This window comes from Rhinatrema bivittatum, chromosome 2, assembly GCF_901001135.1.
Source record: "Rhinatrema bivittatum chromosome 2, aRhiBiv1.1, whole genome shotgun sequence".
Taxonomy (NCBI): domain Eukaryota; kingdom Metazoa; phylum Chordata; class Amphibia; order Gymnophiona; family Rhinatrematidae; genus Rhinatrema; species Rhinatrema bivittatum.
The window spans coordinates 814,543,595-814,567,328 of NC_042616.1; the positions used below are offsets into that span (position 1 = coordinate 814,543,595).

Consider the following 23,734-nt stretch of genomic DNA (forward strand, 5'->3'; position numbering starts at 1 on the left):
CGGCAATAGGCCGACTCTTCCTGGAGTACTGCTTTGCCTCACACTCCTGGTTTCCGCTATGTGTTGTTCCTATGCTCCTGTGTCCCTTTCCTGATTCCTTGACAGTTCTTGTCTCCTGAGTCCCTGTCTTCATGGTCAGTCTTTCTGTCATCTGTCTTCAGCACCTTGTCTTGCTCCTGTGGTCTCTCGACCTCCTCTTTCCTCTTCATTCCTCTTCATTCCTCATCTCTTCGGACTGGACTTCTGGCTTTGACTTCAGACCAGGCTTCTGGCATCAACTTGGACTGGACTTCTGGCTTGACCTTGGACCTCGACGCTGCTTGACATCCGCATGCCTCTGACCACTGCCTGCTTCCACTTCTGACTGAATTCTGCCTGCACCACGGCACTGTGAGTACACTGCCTGCCTCTATCCACAGCCTGAACCTGACCCTGTTGACTGCCGCCTGTCCTGACTGCTGCTTGTCCTGACTCCGCTTCCTGCTCCGTGCTGGCCTGCAACAAATTCTTCACGATGGATCTTCACCTCCATAAAGGCCTGCACCTAAGACTAGCCAATCCCGGCACCCAAGGGCTCAACCTAAGGGGAATGTGGGCTACTTTGGTGAAGCTCCATTTTGGCCTCTGCTACTGCCAGCTCCTCCTGCCAATGGTGGGGATCTGCAGGGCTTCTCTCTGTGGATTGTTCCAACTCCCCCTCAGTCTAAGGATCCACATCCGCAACAGATTGCTGAGGCCATGGACTCAGCGGACATCTCGGGCCTCCAGGCCATTCCCGCCTAGCACAGAAAATCCAGCAGCAGCAGCAGTGTCTGGAACTCCTGCTGGGCTCCATGGAGAGACTCAGTGCCTGCCTCAGCTGCCTTTTCACCTCCTGCAAGCCACCTCAGCACCTCCAGCCATATCAGCTCCACCCATGATTCATTTTCCAGTTCACCCCCAGCTACATTGGAGATCCGAAACATTGCCAAGCGTTCATGTACCAATGCTTCATGCACTTCTCCCTCCAGCCTGCACTGTTTCCCAACAGTTCTGTCAAGACCACCTTCATGATCTCTCTGTTGGATGGAAAGGCCTTGCCCTGGGCCTCTCCTTTGTGGGAGCATGGGATGCCCTTCTCCAGGATCTGCAACAGTTTGTCAAGGCCTTTAAGCTCATCTTCGACAAACCCGGCCACAGTTGTCCACAGTGGGTTCGGACCTTCTTCACTTTTGTCAGGGCAATGGACCCTTAGTGAACCACACAATTAAGTTCCGGACCATGGCCACAGGAGCTGCCGTCCCAGATTAAGGATGAGCTAGCCGTTCCCGAGCTTCCTGAATCCCTACATGGCCTTATTGATTTGGCTGGGAGAATTGACTTGGCATCTCCAGCAAAAATCTAGGAGCTTTGCTCACCGTGCAGACAGTTTGCACTGGCTCCTTCATTTTCGATGCTCCCTCTCTCCCACTCTGACGGCAGCTCCAGCCCGGGCACGACTGAAAAAACCAATGCAACTCTGACAGGGACAACCTCATCCCTGAAGAAAGGCTTCGCTGACACCAGCTATGACTCTGCGTCTACTGTGCCTGGACTAGACACCAGCTTGTGTACTGCCCACTGAAGCCAGGAAACTAACAAACCTAGGATCTAGTGTGTAGGTGATCCTAGGCGTCACGACTCCAGCTCCTCAATTGACTCTTCTGGTGACTATTTCTATGAATAACCAAGAATTTTCCACTCTGGAGCTTCATAATGAAAGCCTTCATTGACCACTTACAGCTTTCCGTAGTTGCCAGAAAGATGCCCCATTCACTGCTTGTCCTGACCCCACTTCCTGCTCCGTGCTGACCTGCAATGGAATTCATTGTGATGGATCTTCATCTCCACAGAGGCCAGCACGTTAAGACCAGCCGGCCTCGACACCCGAGGACTCAACCTAAGGTGAATGTGGGCTGGTAATACTGAAGCTCCAGTTTGGCCTCTGATACTGCCAGCTCTGCCTGCCAATGATGGGGACCGCACTGGCTCCTCCCTGCAGGTTGTGCCAACTCCCCCTCAGTCTAAGGGTCCACATCTGCAACAATATGCCATGGAAACCCACATGTACTTTAGTCAGGCAGTGGGGTGGGGACAAATTTCAGACAAGTCAGTTTACCCAGGTAAATCACTGCTTACCTAGCTAAATTACTTTGTAAATCGCCCACATAATAAACTGATCAAGTATACTCCTTGGAGTATAGATGCCTATAGTAACTGACTGAGCATGCTTCTTGGTTACAGATTCCTGTTAGTAACTGACCAAACATACTCCTTGGAGTATAGGTTTCCTATAGCAACCTATCAAGCATGCTTCTTAGAGATTCCTATAGTAACTGGCCAAGCATGCTTCTTGGTTACTGATATCTGTTAGTAACTGTTCAAGTATGTTCTTGGTTACCAATATCAGTAATAACGACACAAGAATACTCGTTGGAGTATAAGTTCTTATAATCACTGAGCAGGCATGCTTCTTGGTACAAATATCTTAGTAAGTGACCAAATATACTCCTTGAAGTATACATTCCTATAGTAACTGACTGAGCATGCTTCTTAGTTACAAATAACTGTAGTAACTGACCAAATATACTCTTTGGAATATAAGTTCCTGTAGCAACTGAACAAGCATGCTTCTTGGAGATTCCTATAGTAACTGACTGAATATGATTCTTGGTTACAGATATCTGTAGTAACTGACCAAGCATATTTCTTGGAGTATAAATTGTTATAGTAACTGATCAAGCAGCTTCTTGGTTACAACTATCTATTAAGTGACTGAGCATACTCCTTGGAGTATATATTCCTTAATAACTGACTGAGCATGCTTCTTCTTTACAAATATCTGTAGTAACTGGCAGAGCATGCTCCTTGGAGTTAGATTCTATAGTATCTGGTCATGCATAGTCCTTGGAGTATAGGTTCCTGTAGTAACTGGCAAAGCTGCTTCTTGGAGTATAGATTCTATAGTATCTGATCAAGCATAGTCTTTGGAGTATAAAATTCCGATAGTAACTGACCAAGCATGGTCCTTGGAGTATAAGTTCCTGTAGTAACTGACCAAGCATGCTCCATGGCCTTTAGGTGCCTCTAGTAACTGCTTCAGCTTGCTCCATGAAAGGTAACCCACATTCCCTGGGGAATGTGGGTTACTTGAAGTCCCTGCACACGTTCGGCGTCATTATCGTTTGGACGTGCAGGATTCCGGAGCGGGGAACTTTGGAGCTGGCGTCTTGCGAGGGGTTTCTCCGTTTCCCACCCTGGATAGCGAGCTCTGGTACATCCCAGGAGTGGATGATCCGGTACGTACAGGAAAAGAAAATTAGGTCTTACCTCTGTTAATTTTCGTTCCTGTAGTACCAAGGATCAGTCCAGAGTCCCGACCGTGATTTTCTACAGTAGGTTCGGAGAGTCCGCTGTGTTGGATGAAAGGTTTTTTGCTGTGGCAAGCTCTGACAATTCAATTCTTTACCGGGTCTGGTTCTTCATGGGGGAAGTGACCCGAGGGTTCCCCGTTGTTGTTTTTTCATGTATATAGTTAGATTTATGGGGAATATCCACTGTTCCCTGTACGTACCAGGATCAGTCCAGATCCTGTGTTTTGCCCCCCTCTAGCAGATGGAGACAGAAGTTTATAAACAAAAAACTCCGCCTACAATAGGCTGGGTGCCACCTACAGTCTGGCAGTATTTCTGTCCCTAGCAGGTGGAGGGGTTGCAAAATCCTACAGTCTGTTGAGGGCCTAGTTATTAGGTGTTTAAAAAAAAAAAAAAAGTGTAGGAAAGTTTGTGTGTTTTTTTGTGCTCTGGGAAGGGACCGCAGAGGCTTGCCTGCTGGTCCCAATCCCCGCCTCCCAGGGGAAGTTAGGGTCCTGAGGGGACTGTTCCCTGGTAGAGGCAGCCGAGGAGTGGGGAGCCCCACGTACCGGCTTACAGGGCTGGGGGTGATACCGGGGGTCCCGGCTCACTCCCCCCAGCCGGCTCCGGATCCGAGGTAAGCAGTTTAAAAAAAAAAAAAAAAAAAAATTTTTTTATTTTGTTTGGCTGTGTGTGTGTGTGTTGTGGTGTGCTTGTACTCGCGGTGACTGGGGCCGCGATCCGGGGAGAAATTTGTTTTTTTTTTTTCTCCTCTCCGCGGCGTTTGCAATGCCTCGGCAGGCTCGTGCAGGGCCTGCGGGTCCGCGGCAGGGCGGCTGTCGCGCGACAGTCTCTGTTCCGCGTGCGTGGGCGGCGGAGAAGGAGGGTCGGCGGTGCCTTCGGCGTCTCGGCGGGGTAGGCAGGACCGCGAGGTGCAGCGTTCCCGGAGCGGACGGCTGCGAGTTCGTCAGGGACGGCGGCCATTTTGCCAGCGTTTTCGGCGGGAACGGCGGCCATTTTCTCAGCGCGGGCAGCACAAGTTAGCGCGGGCCGGCAGACCAGCGCACAGGTGCGGGACCCGCCGCGTTTGTCCCCCCAGAGGGTGTCTGGAAGAAGAAGGGCCGTTAGGGTCCAGGTCTCCTGGGGATGATTCCCCCGAGGATGGGGAGAGGAGGAGGGGTCATCGGACTCCTCCTTTAACTCGCGGTTCGTGTTGCTTATGCATAAGGCGTTTAAAGCACGCCGCCTGGCTCGGAAGAGAGGTCCGGGGGTCCCCGCTTCTGAGAGCGGAGCGCCAGCGGTCAAGGCCCCAAAATCCGGGGGGGAGGGGGGCTGTCTAGGCCCCGGCCCAGGCCAAGGCCTCTTCGTTCCAGGGGGGCGGAGGGGCCTTCGCTCTCCTCGTCGAGTCGGAGGCGCTGGCGGATCCGGAGGAGGATCTGGACTGCCATCCCAGCCCCCGAGGGGGGTTGAGGGGGATGAAGAGCCGGAGCCTAAGGATGCAGGGACACTGCACGCTGCGGATGGGGACGATCCGAAGGTAGTTCGGTTGTTCCATAGGGATGAGCTAGGGCCCCTCATCCCGGAAATCCTGGGGGAACTGGGAATCCCACTTCCCCAGGTAGAATCTCGTCTGGGTCAGACGGATCCGGTTGTCTTGGGCCTCAGGGGTCCCTCGTCGGCTTTCCACTACATTTCTCGGCATCGGATTTGATGTTAAAGGAGTGGGATACTCCGGATTTGGGACTCAAGGTAGCTAAGGCTATGGATAAGTTATATCCACTGCCGGAGGACGTGTTGGAACTTTTGCGCCTGCCAAAACTTGATTCGGCGGTGGCGGCGGTTACCAAAAAGACCACCATCCCGGTAACGGGAGGTACGGCTCTCAAAGATATACAGGATAGGAAGTTAGAGGTTCAACTGAAGCGTATTTTTGAGGTCTCGGCGTTGGGATCCGGGCCGCGGTTTGTAGTAATTTTTCGTTGCGAGCCGGTTTACGCTGGGCACAGCAGCTGTTGGCGAATGAGTCTCTATCGACGGATGAGGCGAGACAGGCGAGTCGATTGGAGGCGGTCATCGCTATAGTGCGGACGCCTTTTATGATCTCCTGCGCACTTCGGCACGGACCATGGTCTCTGCGGTAGCGGCGCGGCGACTGTTGTGGCTTCGCCATTGGGCGGCGGATGGTACCTCCAAGGCTAGGTTAGGCTCCTTCCCTTTAAGGGGAAGTTGCTCTTTGGTAAGGAGTTGGAGGATCCTGGAATCCTTGGGGGAGAATAAAGCACCGTTTACCGGAGGATAGATACCGTTCCGGGGTGCTCCAGCCGCTCGGCCGCGGTTTCGTGGGGGCCGTAGAACTCGTGCGGCGCGAGGATCGAACTCTTCGTTCCGTCACGGTGCGGCCCGCCAACAATCGTACTCGCAGTCCTTTCGTGGGCGTCGATTCGGCCGTCCGGGGGCCAGTCCGGCTGTGCAGGGCAGTAAGCCAGCACAATGAAGTGAGGCCGGTCCGTTCCTCGGTTCCCCGGTTGGAGGCAGGTTAAGCCGGTTTTACGAGGAATGGACCAAGATTACGTCGGATCAGTGGGTCCTAGAGGTGATAAAACACGGCTACGCGTTAGATTTTTCACGCCGTCCGGCTCCGGCTTTTCTGGTGTCCCCTTGCGGGTTTTCAGAAAAGCGCCGGGCGGTGCGGGAGACTCTGGCGCGGTTGCGCGACCTCGGGGCCGTCGTTCCGGTTCCGACCGGCGAACTCCGACAGGGCCGGTATTCCATTTATTTCGTGGTACCCAAGAAGGAGGGGACGTTTCGTCCCATTCTCGACTTGAAGAGTGTCAACAAGTGTCTAAGGGTTCCGCGTTTTCGAATGGAAACTTTGCGGTCCGTGATCGCGTCGGTCAGAAAAGGAGAGTTTATGGCCTCTCTGGACCTCACAGAGGCGTACCTGCACATTGGGATTCGACGGGAGCACCAACGGTTTCTCCGTTTTGCGGTACTGGGGCAACATTACCAGTTTCAAGCGTTGCCATTTGGCCTCGCAACGGCTCCGCGCACGTTCACCAAGATTATGGTGGTGGTGGCGGCGAGACTCCGCCAGGAGGGGCTGTTGGTGCATCCATACTTGGACGATTGGCTGATTCGGGCCAAGTCGAGGACTCTTTGTCAGCTGGCGATTCAGCGGGTGCTGCACCTGTTACGCTCACTGGGCTGGGTGGTCAACCTGGCCAAGAGTCATCTGGTGCCGTCGCAATCCCTGGAGTATTTGGGGGCGGTGTTCAACACGTGTCAAGGCACGGTGGCCCTAACGCAAGAGCGTATCCTCAAACTACAGGGGCAAATTCGCAGGTTGTTGCGCAAACCGGTCCCAGTGGTCTGGGACTATCTGCAGGTCTTGGGCTCTATGAATCCACGCTAGAGTTAGTTCCATGGGCGTTTGCGCATATGCGTCCCTTGCAGTCCGCGTTGCTCTCCCGCTGGAGCCCGGTCTCGGAGGAATTTTTCCTCAGCCTGCCGTTGACCCAGGAAGCCAGAGACAGCTTGCCATGGTGGCTCTGCCAGGAAAACTTGAGTCGCGGGGTTTCGTTGGAAACTCCGTCGTGGACGGTGGTTACCACGGATGCCAGTCTGCTCGGTTGGGGAGCAGTCTGTCTCGGTCGAGCGGTTCAGGGAACATGGTCGGCTCGGGAGGCGTCGTGGTCCATCAATCGGTTGGAAACTCGAGCGGTGCGATTAGCTCTGGTGAGTTCCTCCCGCTTCTCCGCGGGCGTTCCGTCAGGATTCTGTCGGACAATGCGACCACGGTGGCTTATATCAATCGTCAGGGGGGAACCCGGAGTCAGCCGGTAGCGGCAGAAGCTCGGTCGTTGATGATATGGGCGGAGGCCCATTTGAGCAGTATCGCGGCTTCCCACATAGCCGGGGTGGAAAAGTCCAGGCGGATTTTCTCAGTCGGCATTGGTTAGATCCCGGGGAGTGGGAGCTCGCGGAGGACGCCTTCAGGCTCATTTGCGATCGGTGGGGCACACCAGCGGTGGACCTGATGGCCACGTTCCGCAATGCAAAGGCTCCTCGATTTTTCTCTCGTCGACGGGAGACGTTGGCGGAAGGAGTGGATGCACTGGTAGTTCAGTGGCCGAGGGATGTGTTCTCTACGTGTTTCCTCCGTGGCCGCTTATCGGACGGGTGCTGCGTCGCATAGAGCAGCATCCGGCGGAGGTGATCGTGGTGGCTCCAGAATGGCCAAGAGGCCCTGGTTCGCGGATCTGGTGAATCTAGCGGTCGAGGGGCCACTTCGGTTTCCGTTTCTGCCGGATCTCCTACATCAGGGGCCCGTTTGTTTCGACCTGGTGCATCGCTTTTGTCTAGCGGCATGGCTTTTGAGAGGCAGCGGTTGAGCTCTAAAGGGTACGCGGCTTCCGTGGTGTCCACGCTGTTGCATCCCGAAAGAAGTCTACGTCTCTGGCGTACGTGCGCGTGTGGCGACTGTTTGAGACTTGGTGTGTGCATCGCGGCACAGCACCTACCCGCGACTATCCGGATATTCTGCTGTTTCTCCAGGAGGGTTGGCTAAGGGCCTGTCCTGTAGTTCTTTGCGGGTGCAAGTGGCAGCGCTAGGATCTTTCGGGGGCGGGTGCACGGAGTTTCGGTAGCGCAGCATCCGGATGTGGTGCGTTTCCTTCGGGGGGCAAAACAGTTACGCCCTCCGTTTCGTCCTCCGTGTCCGTCTTGGAATTTGAATGTGGTTCTTAAAGCGCTGTGTAAGGCACCGTTTGAGCCTCTGCGGCACGTCACTCTTAAGGACTTGACGCTCAAGGTGGTATTTTTGGTGGCTATGGCATCGGCGCGGCGGATTTCTGAGCTGCAGGCTCTGTCGTGTCGAGCCTTTTCTGAGGATTTCGGATTCGGAGTCTCCTTGCGTACTGTGCCGTCTTTTTACCAAAGGTGGTTTCGTCCTTTCACGTCAATCAGACGGTGGAGTTGCCATCGTTTGGTCAGGGCAGTCTTCGGATCCCTTGGCTAGGGACCTGCGGAAGCTGGATGTTCGGCGCGTCTTTTGCACTATTTGGAGATCACTAATGTGTTCCGAGTCTCCGATCATCTGTTCGTCCTCTATGGTGTCCCAGGCGAGGTAAAGCGGCCTCCAAGACTACAATTGCTCGTTGGTTGAAGGAAACCATTCGCTCAGCATATTTGTTGGCGGGGAGACCATTGCCGGTGGGACTGAAAGCCCACTCTACTCGCGCCCAGGCTGCTTCCTGGGCGGAATGCCAACATATTCCTACAGAGGAGATCTGTAGGGCGGCCACTTGGAAGTCAGTCCATACTTTTGCCCGGCACTATCGTTTGGATGTGAAGGCGCCAGGGTCGTCGGGGTTTGGAGAAGGGGTGCTTAGGGCAGGCCTCTCCGGCTCCCACCCTCAGTAAGGTAAGCTCTGGTACATCCCAGGAGTCTGGACTGATCCTGGTACGTACAGGGAAAAGAAAATTAGGTTCTTACCTTTGGCTAATTTTCGTTCCTGTAGTACCGAGGATCAGTCCAGAGTCCTGCCCAGTATTGCGGTTGCGGTTGTCTGCCGGGAGAGGATGTGTGGTCTGTGTGCTGTTTTCTGGAATATGTTTGTTTGTTGGTTACCTCGAGTTCAGTACCCAGTTGGGTGGAGTTAAGCTTCGGTTGGGCTTAGTTTGGAGGTAATCTTCAGTGTTCTTTGGGTTCTTTGTTGCGGGTTATCCTGCTACTTTGACATTCAGTAATACTGCCAGACTGTAGGTGGCACCAGCCTATATGTAGGCGGAGTTTTTTGTTATAAACTTCTGTCTCCATCTGCTAGAGGGGGGGCAAAACCCAGGAGTCTGGACTGATCCTCGGTACTACAGGAACGAAAATTAGCCAAAGGTAAGAACCTAATTTTCTTTTTTGACATTGAGTAATACTGACAGGCTGTGGGCGGCACCCTGGTATATATAGTGGAGCTTGACAAGTTCTGCTCTGTCTCCACCTGCTGGTGCGGGGGCATAACCCAGGAGTCTGGACTGATCCTTGGTACTACTATATCTTTCTGTGCTCTGCAGGTGCAGGATGTCACTCTGGAAATCACACAGCTTCTCCAGTGGCTGGAAAACGTGGAGCTGAGACTGTCTTTCTCCAAACCTGCCTGGGGTCACCCCGAAACCACAAAGGAGAAGCTCTCCCTGCATCTAGTAAGTGGAAGGACACTGCTCTCCCTCTTAGTAGTCTCTTCGTGGAGACAATTTCTATTGTACATAAATGTTCTACCTGTACTTCCAGTTGGTTGTGACAAGATCATGAAATTCACCATAAAATGATCTAGGGACCAGGCAGAAGGACCAGTTATTGGTCGGTGCTAGACACAGCAGGCAATATTTGGCAGGTGACATCATCCAACCGTCTTGTCCTGCTTTTTTTTTTTTTTTTTACACAATGTTATCTTTTTTTTTATTCAATTTGGAAGTTTCTCCTGCTTCTTCGGCTTCCAGCTCATTCAGAACCAGGGCTGGGATCTCCTGCTGCGAGCCTTTCTCTCCCCCTCTGTTTTGAAAAGTGTAGAGGTAGAGGAGCTGCACGCCAGGAGTTTGCTCTTCACACAGCCAGTCAGTAACCCCCAGCACGTGACTCCCACTTCCGTCTCATCCCCATGGGCTCTTGGTGCCGGCTCTGCACTCTTCTGGCCTCCAGAACTGAACACAATATTCCTGCTGGTTATGGCTTTCCCTGCGCGCCCCAGCATCCCTCTGACTCTGGCCACAGATTTGCTACCTTGAGCTCATCGGACATGATCACCGTGAGGTCACACTCCTGGTCCATGCACAAGAGCTCCCCACCCTCCCACCAATCAAGCTCTGCTCCCTTCCATATCTGCACTTCACGTGCAAGACTGTAATTTTATACACTGGATCTCGGCTGCCAAGCGCTCTCCCGCTCCACAACCCGTGTCACGTAACTTCTCGTTCTCTTGGCTTCGTCATGGGTATCTAATTCTGTTGCAGATCTTAGTGTCATCTGCCAAAAGGACCTCTTCGACATCACTCACAAAAATGGACTAGAACTGGCCCCGGAAGCAATCCCTGAGCCCCACTCCTCTGAACGCTTTCTCTCTTCGGTGAATTCCATTTACCGCCGCCCTCTATCGTCTGACACCCAAGCAGTTTCTGACCCAGCCCAGCACCTTGGGCCTATCCCCAGGCTGCTCAGTTTATTTATAAGCCTCCTAGGCAGGACAGTATCAAAGGTTTGCTGAAATCCAAATATATCTGTGCTGCCTTGGATCTGCAGTTCTCTGGGTTAAAGGTTCTCCTCGCTCCGATTTGTCCCCACAAGATTTAGCTGAGCAATGCTCAATATTATGCTACCCAGCTAAATATGTTAGCCTGCCCTTATCATACCTCTAGTCCAGTTTTCTGCACAGTGAGTGACCTTAGACAAAGGCAGGATATTTTTAAAGGGCCAGATTTAGGTGGGCAAAAGCCGTTTCGGGGGCTCCTTTTTCTTCCTGCAGCTGGCGTGACGCACGCCGCTCTAGCCTTGGGTAACGCTGGCCCGTCTCGGCCAGTGAGTGCTGTGTCTGCACCCATCCCTTTCTCTCTCTCTCTCTCTCTCGTTCCTCTCCAGGAGTTATGGAAGGAGATGGAGTCGAAGCAGCACGGGTATAACAGCGCAAGGGACCGCCTGCAGCGGCTGCTGGCCTCCTGTCACTTCCCACGGGGCTCCAGCACCGAGCATAGCCTGCACGTCCTGGAGCAGAAGTGGGAGTCTATCTATACCCAGGTTCAAGACAGGAAGGTGAGCTGCGCCGCAGAAGGAGAGCGCGCACTCGCGTGACCACGCGACCCCCTTTGCCCGTTCTTATGTAGCGAATGCATGAGTATGTTTGGCATGTATGTATGTATGGAGAAAGGTAGTTGCCGTGTTGGTCCAATTGGGTCAGACATTTTTACAGGAATTACTGAGAGGTCCGTGTTCAGTAGGCCGAGAAGCGCCAAGTTAACTCCCTCCTGTCTCCCACTGAATATACGCAGCCACAGTTACCCACATAAAGTTATCTGACTAACTTTGCTGGTCGCCAGCTTACTGAGTATTGGAAGAAAATCCCTCGCAGGCCAGCGGCAGCCTTATCCCACCCCACCCACATAAAAATTGTAGTGCCCATAGGTCCCCCCTGCCACAGCTTCAAAAATCAAAAACATTGCAGCAGCCGGACTGGTCCAATTCCAGTCCCCTCCCACAAGCAAGAAAGGAAGCAAATGCCCTCCCCTAATGCCACCCCTGAACCTCCCCAGTAGCACCACCTGCTGCCCCTCCAGTTATTATGCACTTATTCACTTCCCTTCACTGGGGCTCCGTTATTTGCTGGAGGGGAGGGGGACTTGGACTGTTACGTGTGCCTATCCATGCGCTATTCCGGGGCTTACTCCTGTGTGAATATACATGCATGGGTCTGTAAGGGAAAGAGGGAGAATGGGGGTGCACGGTGTGGATGCGCTGCTCTGTGTATTATTCCTATGTGTGTGTGTGTGCGTGTTCATACTCAGTTGTATGTGTGCACGAATGTCCATGCACTGCTCTGTGGTTTACTTCTCTGTATGTGTGTGTGTGTGTGTGTGTGTGTTCATACACTCTTCTTGGGTAACTCCTGTGCACGTGTGTACATGTCCATTCGCTGCTCTGTGGGTTACTCCTCTTATGTGTGTGTGTGTGTGTATTTCCATACATTGCTCAGTGGGTTACTCCTTGTCTGTGTGTGTGTGTGTGCATGTGTGTGCATTTCCATACACTGCTCTTTGGGTTACTCCTGTGCATGTGTGTGTATTTCCATAGTGCTCTGTGGGTTACTCCTCTGTCTGTGTGTCATGCACTGCTCTGTGGGTACCTGTTCATACCCCAGATCAGTCCAGACAAGTGGTTTTGCATCCCCACCAGCAGATGGAGGCAGAGAATAAAACTTTTCAGGCACTGCTACATTACTGAGAGTGCCACCTACAGTCCCTCACTATTTCTCTGTTCCAGTAGATGTTAGAGGTGCAAACCCGCAGTCCTCAGCTTTGAACTTAAAAAAAAGAAAGAAGGATTTAGAAGAAAAAAAGATTTATTAAGAAGAGAGTGGCTCCCCAAGGTGTTAGGTTCCTTCATGGGCCATACCTCGGGTAGAGCAGGGCGAGCGGGGGATTGGATATCCCTGATGGGGTTGGGCCCTCATCTTCCAGAGGGAGGGAAAACCAGGGTCCTGGTTTCCTCACTCCCTCTGTCTCCTTCTCACCCTCAGCCATCAGCTAACAGCATCCAGAAGCAGGGAAGTATTCATTTCTTGGCTCACCTTGTTATTGTCGCTGCCTCTTTAAAAGAAAAAATAATAATAATAAAGGAGAGGAGCTAGGTAGCAGGGCTGATTGTGTGCCAGGAGGCCAGAGGCACGGATGAGCAGGGACACAAGCAACTCGGCCGCTGTACGTGGTGCCAGGGCAGTATCAGAGGTATTCAGTGTGCCTGCTGGGGCTTCCTTTGGCGGTACACAGGAAGTTTTACTGCTGACCAAGGTTGCATGGCGCCACCTGCTGAACATGGGAAACTGTGGTGAGGGTGTGATGTGAGGAGATCGCATCTCAATACAGCCTCAGTATGCACCCGTTGTGCCCCTAGAGGCGAAGAGATCTCTATGGGGGTCACAGGTGGTGATCGCTACACCCATTCGTCTGGTCCAGTGCAGAAGGCCCCAGATGGGTCAGATGAGGTGGCAGCCATGTTACCTCCATGTGACAGAAGGCAGGCCTCTGCAAGGGAGCTGAGGGACTCTCTTCCCCCCCACAGCTTTCTCTGGTAGATCAGTGCCCTGTGGGGGAAAGGGAAGGGGGGGGGGGGGAGACTGATGATGAAGTGCTGGATCAGGATTCCATTGGTACTGAGGACTTCTCTGCGGATTTTGTCCTGCTCCTCCATAAAGCCTATTTAGCAAAAAGGGAAGCAGGATCTAAGCATTCTACCTTTCAGACATCGCAACGCTCGGCTAAGAGGCCTAAGGCGGCTAGACAGTAGAGGTTAGGGGGGATTCTTCATCTTCTGGGACTAGGACATCTCTCAGGTGACAATGATGACATCTCAGATGAAGCAGAAGGTCTACAGGAGGGTCCAGGGGTTGATCCGGATAAGGATCCTGTGGACACAATGGCGAATACCATGCCTGATGCTGAGGAGGTCACGGTCGCGGAGGGGGACGATCCTAGGGTGGTGAAATTGTTCTGTAAGGAGAAACTGTGGCCACTAATTCACAAGGTGTTGGAAGAGCTGGGGGGCCAAGATTCGGACAATGAGGGAGTGAGCCCTGTCCTGGGTGGACTGCGGGGGCCACCTAAGGCTTTTCCTTTATCAAAGAAAGTGAAGAAGTTGGTCAAACAGGAGTGGGGATCTCCTGAGACCGGCCTTAAGATAGCCAGGGCTATGGCTAAGTTGTATCCTTGCTGGAACAGACCTTGGAACTTTGTAGGCTTCCAAAGGTAGATGCGGTTTTGTCAGCAGTGACCAAGAAGATGACCATCCCTGTGGCAGGATTAGCCATGCAGAAGGATGTCTAGGATCAGAAGTTGAAGATTCTATTGAAGAGTCTGTTTGAGGTCTCAGCTTTAAGTTTTCACGTGGTGGTCTGTGGTAGCCTGATGCAGCAAGCCTATGCTGGGTGCAGAAAGCACAGGAGGAGTCGGAGACTGCAACCGATTCCAGACAGACTGCCTGGTTGGTTGTGGGAGTGGCCTATGTGGAAGTTGCCCTATACGACATGGTTTGGACTTCCACCAGGAATATGTTTTTCATGGTGGCAGCATGGAGACTCCTGAGGTTGCAGAATTTGTTGGCGGATGAGTAGCCTAAAGTGCAACTGTGTAACCTCCCTTTTAAAGGAAAGCTGTTGATCAGAAAGAATCTGGAACAGCTGATGAAGCAATTGGGGGAGTCGAAAGGGAACAAGTCACATAAAGATAAGACGATAGGCAAGAAGACTTTTCCATTGCACTTTCATTTTTGAGATACGAGGAGGTTTCGCTCCAACTAGATTCTACAGCTACAATGCAAAAGCAAGGCCCAGGACAGTAAGTCCTTTCAGGGGGCACATAGACCTTCCTATTATAGTTCCAGCCAGGGAGCCAGAGGAGGTATGGCTGGCTAATGAAGGCAGGATGGTCTGCTCCTCCTTGGAAGCTGTCAGGGGAAGACTAACCCTATTTTACGAGGAGTGGACTAGGATCATATCAGACCAATGGGTTCTGGAGGAGATAAGAGATGGCTATGCCTTAGAATTTTCGTGCCTGATCAGAGAAGCCTATGTGGTCTCCCGTTTCACTTTCCATGTCAAACGAGAGGCAGTGTGGGACACATTACAGTGGCTGCAGCACCTGAACGTGATTGTTCCGGTTCCCCCTCAGGAGCAGGGACTAGGAAGATACTCTGTGCATTTCATGGTCCCAAGAAAGAGGGGACTTTTCGGCCCATTCTTAAATCTGCAGAATGTCAGTGTGGCACTGCGGGTGCTGTGCTTTCATATGGAGAAACTGCAGATGATGCTTGAAGCGGTTCACAAGGAGAGTTTCTGGTATCGTTGGATTTGACAGAGGCCTATCTACACATTCCCATATGGTGCGACCATCAGAGATTCCTGTGGTTCATGGTGGTAGGGGAACATTTTCAGTTTGGGCTCTTCCCTTCAGGTTAGCGACAGCACCATGGACTTTCATGAAAGTGATGGTTGTAGTAGTGACGGCACTCAAGAGACAAGGGATCCTGGTGCACCTGTACCTGGACAACTGGCTCATCCAGGCAAAGTAGGAGTTGGAGTGTCGTCGCTCAATTTGACGCATCATAGAGCTGCTGCAGTCATTGGACTGATTGGTGAACCTGGCGAAAAGTCACCTGGAACCATCCTAGTCACTGGAGTATCTGGGGGTTCGGTTCGATACCCGCATAGACAAGGTGTTTCTTACCTCAGAGAGGGTGCTCAAGTTGCAGGCTCAGGTGCTTCGACTTCTGTGGCTTTCGGTTCCCAGAGTCTCTGACTCTTTGCAGGTCTTGGGTTCTATGGCATCTACACTTGCATCCCCTTCAGAGGGTGCCTTTGTCCTGTTGGAGTCCACTCTTGGAGGAATTTCAGCTTCCTTTATCACTTCAGGGGGTCTCCAGATCCAGTCTCTTGCGGTGGCTGTTGCGTCCCAGTTTGGAGAAAGGGGTGGACCTGAAGGTTCCAGACTGGGTGGTAGTAACCACGGATGCCAACCTCAGAGGTTGGGGGGCAGTATGTCAAGGACAGATGGCCCAAGGTCAGTGATCACTAGTGTGGAAGCATCCTGGTCGATCAAGCAGTTGGAAGCAAGGGCGGTTCACAAGGAGTTTCTCACTTTTCTTTTGCAGATTCAGGGGCGGAGAATGAAAGTGTTCTCGGACAATGTGATTACAGTGGCATACATCAATCGTCAAGGTGGGATGAAGAGACCCAGGAGTTGTTCATTTGGGCGGAGAAACATCTAGCGGGAGTAGCGGTGACTCACATAGGTGGATTTATTATCTCAGCAGGTAGCAGCTGGATCCGGGGGAGTGGGAGTTATCGGCAGAGGCCTTTGCCCTTATCCAGGCCAGGTGGGGCAGTCTGCAGCTGGACCTCAAGGCAGCTCCGAGGGAATGCCTAGGCAGATCGGTTTTTCAGCAGCCGGAAGGAGGTCAGCTCCAAGGGAATCGATGCTTTGGTTTAGCCGTGGCTGGCGAAGCTTCTGCTCTACATGTTTCCCCCGTTACCTCTCATAGGCCAGGTATTGCATCACATTGAACATCATTCAGGCAAGGTGATTCTTGTGGCCCCAGAGTGGCTGGGCTGGCCGTGGTGTGCAGATCTGGTTCACTCGTTATAGGCGGTCCCATTTGCTTAGCCCATCTGCATGGGCTGTTGCGGCAGGGGCCCGTCTTTTCGGAGAGAGTGGATCGCTTTTGTCTAGCAGCATGGCTTTTGAGAAAACAACGGTTTCACTTGAAAGGGTACTCGAAGGCTGTGATTGTGATTTTGCTTCAGGCTAAGAGGCCTTCCACTTCTTTGGCTTATATCCGGGTTTGGAGAGTGTTTGAGTCGTGGTGTTTGGAGAATGGGCTGGAGCCATTGCAGGTGGATGTTCCTTAGGTCTTAGCCTATTTGCAAAGTGGCTTAGCGAAGGGGCTAGCCTGTAATTCGTTCTGAGTTCAGGTGGCAGCCTTAGGTTGTCTTAAGGAAAGTTGTAGGGCAGGCGCTGTGGGTTACTTCTCTGTGTGTGTGTGTGTGTGTGTGTGTGCATACACTGTTCTTTGTATTACTGTTGTGTGTATGTGTGTTGTGTGTTTCCATGCACAGCTCTGTGGTTATTCCTGTGCATGTGTGTGTGTGCATGTCCATGCACTGCTTTGTGGGTTACTTTTGTGTATGTGTGTGTGTGCATGTCCATGCACTGCTTTGTGGGTTACTTTTGTGCATGTGTGTATATATTTGTATACTCTTTAACTGTCCTGCTTGTCCTGCTGCAGGTGTGCCTGACGGAAGGGCTGACAGCGACCACAGAGTTTCACAGCTCTGGCCAAGAACTGCTGAAATGGATCAGCAGGACAGAAGATGCCCTCATCACTTTGCCCGCCGCCAGCCTGGTTCTAGAGACAGTAACCAACCAGATTCAGGAGCACAAGGTTAATAAGGACATGGGGGCACTGCCCAGCTGTCACACGCCAAGTCCAATGCGCTTAGCATGCTCTGTCCCCCCTGTCATGTCTGAGATCTGAGTCCCTGTTTTTTGTCATGTTCCTCTGATGGATTGCTCTTTTCTCTTGCTTTCCTGATCTCTCTATGAAATCCCCCTTATAAAATTGCACATCTTCAATCAGCATTGTATTTCCCAGTGTGCTCGATCTGCTCTGCTTTCAGGGAATGACTCCTGTTAGCTTAGGTCTCTATTCTCTCGATAATGCATGCCTCAGGTTATCATTGCCCTCTGTGGTTTCCAACCATACACTTCATGTGGCTGGATCCTTTACAGGCTGCAATATGTTTTATCATCCAACATAAGAATTCTCCGCGGATGAGGTGACTGAGTTTTTCAGACCATGTATGTTCCCTCCTCTCACGACATGATCACCATTGAGAAAAGTTCTCAGGTCTGGAGATGGTGACCTGTCACGTGAACGTCCATTCTCCTTGACCTCGTGTGCTGCTCTCAGAGATTAGTCATGGCGAGAGAAGCTGTCAAGCTTGCAGACGGTGATGTCTCCTTTAAATAGCATCCTTCTCTTAAACTTGGGGAATGTGGTGGTAATCGTCACCCTTTCTCCTTTCTCTACTGATGGCAAACCTTGTTCTAGGTCCTACAGTCAGAGGTGAATGCCCGTGGGGAGAAGCTGACAAGCTTGGAGCAAGCCGCCTGCCGCCTGAAGGATTATAGCAGCAAGCAGGACTGCGCTGTGATCCAGAACCTGGTGCTGACGGCGCAGGAGCGCCTCGCCAAGATTCAGCAGCGCACCGTCGAGAGGGCCAGGGCGCTGGAGGAGTCCCGCAAACGTGCCAAGCAGGTGAGTTGGGGGCTACCATTTCAGGGGCTGGCCAAGCTTCTAGACACACTGTAGTTTGAAGCTTTTCTAGAGGCGTAGAGAGATGAGCTGTAGAGGGAAAAGTACAAAACACGAGAGGAAAGGAAATCAATCCAGTATCACTTCCAAATAAACAAGGAAGGACATCCCAGAGCTCACCCAAAATTCAGATATGTGTCAGTGTAGTGTTGACAGCAAACATCAATGACTGGGGATCAAAGTGCTTTTCTAGCAGAGGGAGACCCTGGGCTTCTCCAGGCCTGGGCTCTAAGAACTTAAGAAGATAAGAAATTGCCATGCTGGGTCAGACCAAGGGTCCATCAAGCCCAGCATCCTGTTTCCAACAGTGGCCAAACCAGGCCACAAGAACCTGCCAATTACTCAAACACTAAGAAGATCCCATGCTACTGATGCAATTAATAGCAGTGGCTATTCCCTAAGTAAAATTGATTAATAGCCATTAATGGACTTCTCCTCCAAGAACTTATCCAAACCTTTTTTGAACCCAGCTACACTAACTGCACTAACCACATCCTCTGGCAACAAATTCCAGAGCTTTATTGTGCATTGAGTGAAAAAGAATTTTCTCCGATTAGTCTTAAATGTGCTACTTGCCAACTTCATGGAATGCCTCCTAGTCCTTCTGTTATCCGAAAGAGTAAATAAATGATTCAGATCTACCGTTCTAGACCTCTCATGATTTTATAGACCTTTATCATATCTTCTTTCAGCCGTCTCTTCTTCAAGCTGAACAGCCCTAACTTCTTTAGTCTTTCCTCATAGGGGAGCTGTTCCATCCCTTTATCATTTTGGTCGCCCTTCTCTGACCCTTCTCCATCACAATTATATTTTTTGAGATACAGTGACCAGAATTGTACACAGTACTCAAACTGAGGCTCACCATGGAGCAATATAGAGGCATTATGACATTTTACGTTTTATTCACCATTCCCTACCTAATAATTCCTGGGATAAGCACAGAGGATCCTTAGGTGTGGGGGAGTGAGGGGTAAAGCCTGGGATAAGCACAGAGGATCCTTAGCTGTGAGGGAGTGAGGGGTAATGCCTGGGATAAGCACAGAGGATCCTTACCTGTGGGGGATGAGGGGTAAAGCCTGGGATAAGCACAGAGGATCCTTAGCTGTGGGGGAGTGAGGGGTAAAGCCTGGGATAAGCACAGAGGATCCTTAGCTGTGGGGGAGTGAGAGGTAAAGCCTGGGATAAGCACAGAGGATCCTTAGCTGTGGGGGAGTGAGGGGTAAAGTCTGGGATAAACACAGAGGATCCTTAGCTGTGAGGGGTGAGGGGTAAAGCCTGGGATAAGCACAGAGGATCCTTAGCTGTGAGGGAGTGAGGGGTAAAGCCTGGGATAAGCACAGAGGATCCTTAGCTGTGGGGGAGTGAGGGGTAAAGCCTGGGATAAGCACAGAGGATCCTTAGCTGTGAGGGAGTGAGGGGTAAAGCCTGGGATAAGCACAGAGGATCCTTAGCTGTGGGGGGAGTGAGAGGTAAAGCCTGGGATAAGCACAGAGGATCCTTAGCTGTGAGGGAGTGAGGGGTAAAGCCTGGGATAAGCACAGAGGATCCTTAGCTGTGAGGGAGTGAGAGGTAAAGCCTGGGATAAGCACAGAGGATCCTTAGCTGTGAGGGAGTGAGGGGTAAAGCCTGGGATAAGCACAGAGGATCCTTAGCTGTGAGGGAGTGAGGAGTAAAGCCTGGGATAAGCACAGAGGATCCTTAGCTGTGGGGGAGTGAGGGGTAAAGCCTGGGATAAGCACAGAGGATCCTTAGCTGTGAGGGAGTGAGGGGTAAAGCCTGGGATAAGCACAGAGGATCCTTAGCTGTGGGGGGAGTGAGAGGTAAAGCCTGGGATAAGCACAGAGGATCCTTAGCTGTGGGGAGTGAGGGGTAAAGCCTGGGATAAGCACAGAGGATCCTTAGCTGTGGGGGAGTGAGGGGTAAAGCCTGGGATAAGCACAGAGGATCCTTAGCTGTGAGGGAGTGAGGAGTAAAGCCTGGGATAAGCACAGAGAATCCTTAGTTCCCTGTACGTACCAGGATCAGTCCAGACGGTGGGGTTATGTCCCCCAGTCCAGCAGATGGAGTCAGAACAGACTTCGAGGGAGCGTCCATATACCAGCACCCCCTCTGCAGGAGTTCAGTATCTTCTGACTCCAGCAGATGAGAGTAGGGGAATCTGTGCTTCCCCAATTTGACAGGGATTTCTGTTCTCTGTTTCCTTTTCTTCTTGTTTAACTTCTCTGTACCATTTTGGATCAAGTTTTTGTTTAAAAAAAAAAAAAAGCCTCAATTTTTGGGGAGGCGGGCTTCTTTCTCGCCTCTTTCTCCTTTCACTTCGGTTCCGCCGGGGGTAAGTTTACTGTGTTTTTGCATTTGTACCTTTCTCTTTCAGCTTTTTCAGCGGTGCCTCGTGGAAGCCGGTGGGGCCGGCCTCTCCGCGACGGTTTTTCTCCCGCGGCCCGACTCGAGTTCCTCGAGGGCTCCTGGGCTGGGAGGGGGGACTTTCCCGAGCGGGTAGTGTTGGCCAGGCAGGCCCCCCCTGCAGCTCCGTTTGTTTTCGGGCCACCCGAGGCTTGTTTCTGTTGTTTTTTAGGCGTTTGCTATGCCGCGGCCGGAGCGCTGCTCGGCCTGCGGCGAGCCTGGGTCGCGTATTTCTCGGGAGGGCATCTGCGCGCGATGCCTCCCCGGGGGAAAGGCACCTCGCAGTCCCTCAGCGCTCCCACCTTCGCCTCAGCTATGCCCGGGCGGCGCGGGCCGGCCACGTCCCCGTTTTTGGCGGGAATGGCGGCCATTTTACACTCTCAGCGCGGGTGCTTGTTCAGGCAGCGCAGGGGGGCTGATCTCAGTGACCTCTCCCCACCGATTTTGGCTCCGGAACCAGACTTGCAGGCACCGGGTCCTTCGGAGGGCTCTCTCCACGGGGTCCCCCCGAGCAGGCCGGGTTTTCCCCGGAGTTTATATTATTAATGCACACTGCTTATTTGCAAGGGTTGGCAGCTCCCGGAGGGATGCTCAAGGGTCCTCTCCCCGCCAAGGTTCCTCGGCTCACGGTTACGCCGCAGGCCCCCCCTGACCCGGTGGGTTCGGGTGTGGGGGCCCCACCAGGCCCCGCCCGAGTTCGCTTGGCTCCTGGGGCGGGGGATGCGATTCCAGACCTGGGGGCGATCCCCCGGACCCGGACCTGGACTCGGGACAGCCGGACGGCCCGCCGGAGGGGGATGACCCACGTGCGCTACGCATATTTCAGAGAGACGAGCTGAACGACCTTATTCCTCAGATCCTCCTCGAGGTGGACCTGGACCCTCCACTGGACCCTCCAGCGCCAGTAGCGCCGGCCGTCGTCACGTCCTCCAAGAAAGGGGACCCAGTCCTGGCTGCACTTCGACCGAGGGCCCGGGCCTTTCCCGTCCATGAGTCTTTTCTGCAGCTCCTTATCAGAGAATGGGATACCCCAGAGGCTTCACTGAAGGTCAGTCGAGCTTCTTGGAGCTCATCAAGGTTCCAAAGGTGGATTCCGCGGTGTCTGCAGTTACGAAGAGGACAACTATTCCGGTGACGGGCGGAGCGGCTCTTCGAGATACTCAGGACCGCAAGTTGGAAGTCTTCCTCAAACGGGTCTTTGAGGTTTCCGGCCTGGGAATGCGGGCGGTGATGTGCAGCTCGCTCGCCCAGCGGGCTAGTCTTCGCTGGGTGCAACAACTTCTCACATCTCAGGACCTGCCCCCTGAGGAAGCTGCCCAGGCGGACCGGCTAGAGGCTGCCATCGCGTACGGGGTGGATGCCTTGTACGATCTTTTTCGGGTGCTGGCCAGGTCTATGGTTTCGGTGCTGGCGGCGCGGCGTCTGTTGTGGCTCCGTAACTGGGCAGCGGATACCTCCTCCAAGTCGAGTCTCGGCTCTCTACCTTTCAGGGGCATGTTCCTCTTCGGGGACGATTTGGATCAGATTATCAAGTCCCTGGGGGAAAACGCAGTTCACCGTCTCCCCGAGGACAGACACCGGCCTTCCAAGACGTTTGCTTCAGCCCGGACCAGGGCCAGGGCTCAGCGGCGCTACAGAGGTTACAGGCAGGCGGGGTCTCGGACCCTGCCCCCAGATCGCAGTCTTGGCCGTGCTCCTTCGTGGCCACCGGCCTGCGTGGGACGGGGCGAGGTCAGGGAACCCCCCTCCTAAGTCCGCCCAATGATGCCAACCTCGCCCACTCCTCCGCTCTCAGGACTGGGGGTCGGCTGGCAAGTTTCTACAAGGAGTGGGCACAGATCACCATGGACCAGTGGGTTCTGGATACATTAAAGCACAGCTACGCCTTGGAATTTGTCCGAACCCCGCAGGGAAGGTTCATCTTCTCCCCCTGTGGCTCCAACCTCAAGCGGAGAGCGGTGCAGCAAACTCTGGACAGACTGCGAGCCATAGGGGCCATTTCCCCCGTTCCCTTAGGCGAGGTGGGCTTGGGCCATTATTCCATCTACTTCGTCGTGCCCAAGAAGGACGGATCCTTCCGTCCCATCCTGGACCTCAAAGAGGTCAACAAGTCGCTGCGGGTTGTCCGATTCCACATGGAGACGCTCCAGTCGGTGATTGCGGCAGTGCATCAGGGGGAGTTTCTCGCATCCCTGGACCTGACGGAGGCATACCTGCACATCCCCATCCTCCCGGACCACCGGCGTTTCCTCCGTTTCAAGATCCTGGACCAACATTTTCAGTTCAAGGCGCTTCCGTTTGGGTTGGCGACCGCTCCCAAACCTTCACCAAGATCATGGTGGTGGTGGCGGCGACCCTACAGAAGGAGGGCATCTTGGTTCACTCCTATCTGGACGATTGGCTCATACGTGCGAAGTCCTTCAGCCACGGACAGGCTTCGGTAGCCCGGGTCATCCAGGTCCTTCACTCTCTGAGTTGGGTTGTGAACTTCTCCAAGAGCTCTCTCTTCCCTTCTCAGCGCTTGGACTTCCTGGGGGCGAGTTTCGACACGCGTCAGGGCAAGGTTTTTTCTCTCGCCCGAACAAGGCTCAATCCTTGCGAGAACACGTATGGCGATTCTCTGCGTTACCAGAACCCACATCCTGGGACTATCTGCAGCTCCCGGGAGTGATGGCCTCCACCATCGACCTCGTGCCCTGGGCGTTTGCGCACTTGAGGCCGTTACAGGCGGCGCTTCTTTCGCGTTGGAAACCAATCTCACAGGATTATCAGGTGATACTTCCCCTTCCGCAGAGCGCCAGGGACAGTCTGAGTTGGTGGTTGGACCCTCAGAATCTGGCCCGCGGGGTCTCCCTCGAGGTTCCCCATTGGGTGGTGGTCACCACGGATGCCAGTCTCATCGGCTGGGGAGCCATCTGCGATCGAAGCGCCATGCAAGGGACGTGGTCAGAGTTGGAGGCGACATGGTCCATCAACCGTCTGGAGACCAGAGCGGCCCGCCTAGCTTTGCAGCATTTTCTCCCGCTCCTTCAGAACAGGGAGGTCAGGATTCTCTCGGACAACGCTACCACCGTGGCTTACATCAATCGACAGGGAGGGACGCGGAGCCAGCACGTGGCGATCGAAGTGGCCCTCCTGATGCAGTGGGCGGAGTGGCATCTAGTTCAGCTAGCGGCCTCGCACATTGCCGAGTAGACAACGTTCAAGCGGATTTCTTGAGTCGTCAACAGTTGGATCCCGGGGAGTGGTCCCTTTCCAAAGAAGCGATGCAACTTCTAGTCCACCGGTGGGGGGCCCCACACTTGGACTTGATGGTGACTGCCCTCAACACCAAGGC

The 23,734-nt window shown here is 53.2% G+C and overlaps 1 protein-coding gene across 1 annotated transcript in view; it reads left to right on the forward strand.

Annotated features, from left to right (window-relative positions):
- LOC115083413 (dystonin-like) overlaps positions 1-23,734 on the forward strand; it is a 153,629-nt gene that overhangs the window by 118,674 nt on the left and 11,221 nt on the right. Inside the window, exons 21-26 of the mRNA XM_029587218.1 lie at positions 8,492-8,496; positions 9,438-9,566; positions 10,996-11,166; positions 16,906-17,061; positions 17,731-17,937; positions 21,415-22,128. Coding sequence (XP_029443078.1) covers positions 8,492-8,496; positions 9,438-9,566; positions 10,996-11,166; positions 16,906-17,061; positions 17,731-17,937; positions 21,415-22,128 — 1,382 coding nt within the window. The remainder of the gene's footprint in view (positions 1-8,491; positions 8,497-9,437; positions 9,567-10,995; positions 11,167-16,905; positions 17,062-17,730; positions 17,938-21,414; positions 22,129-23,734) is intronic.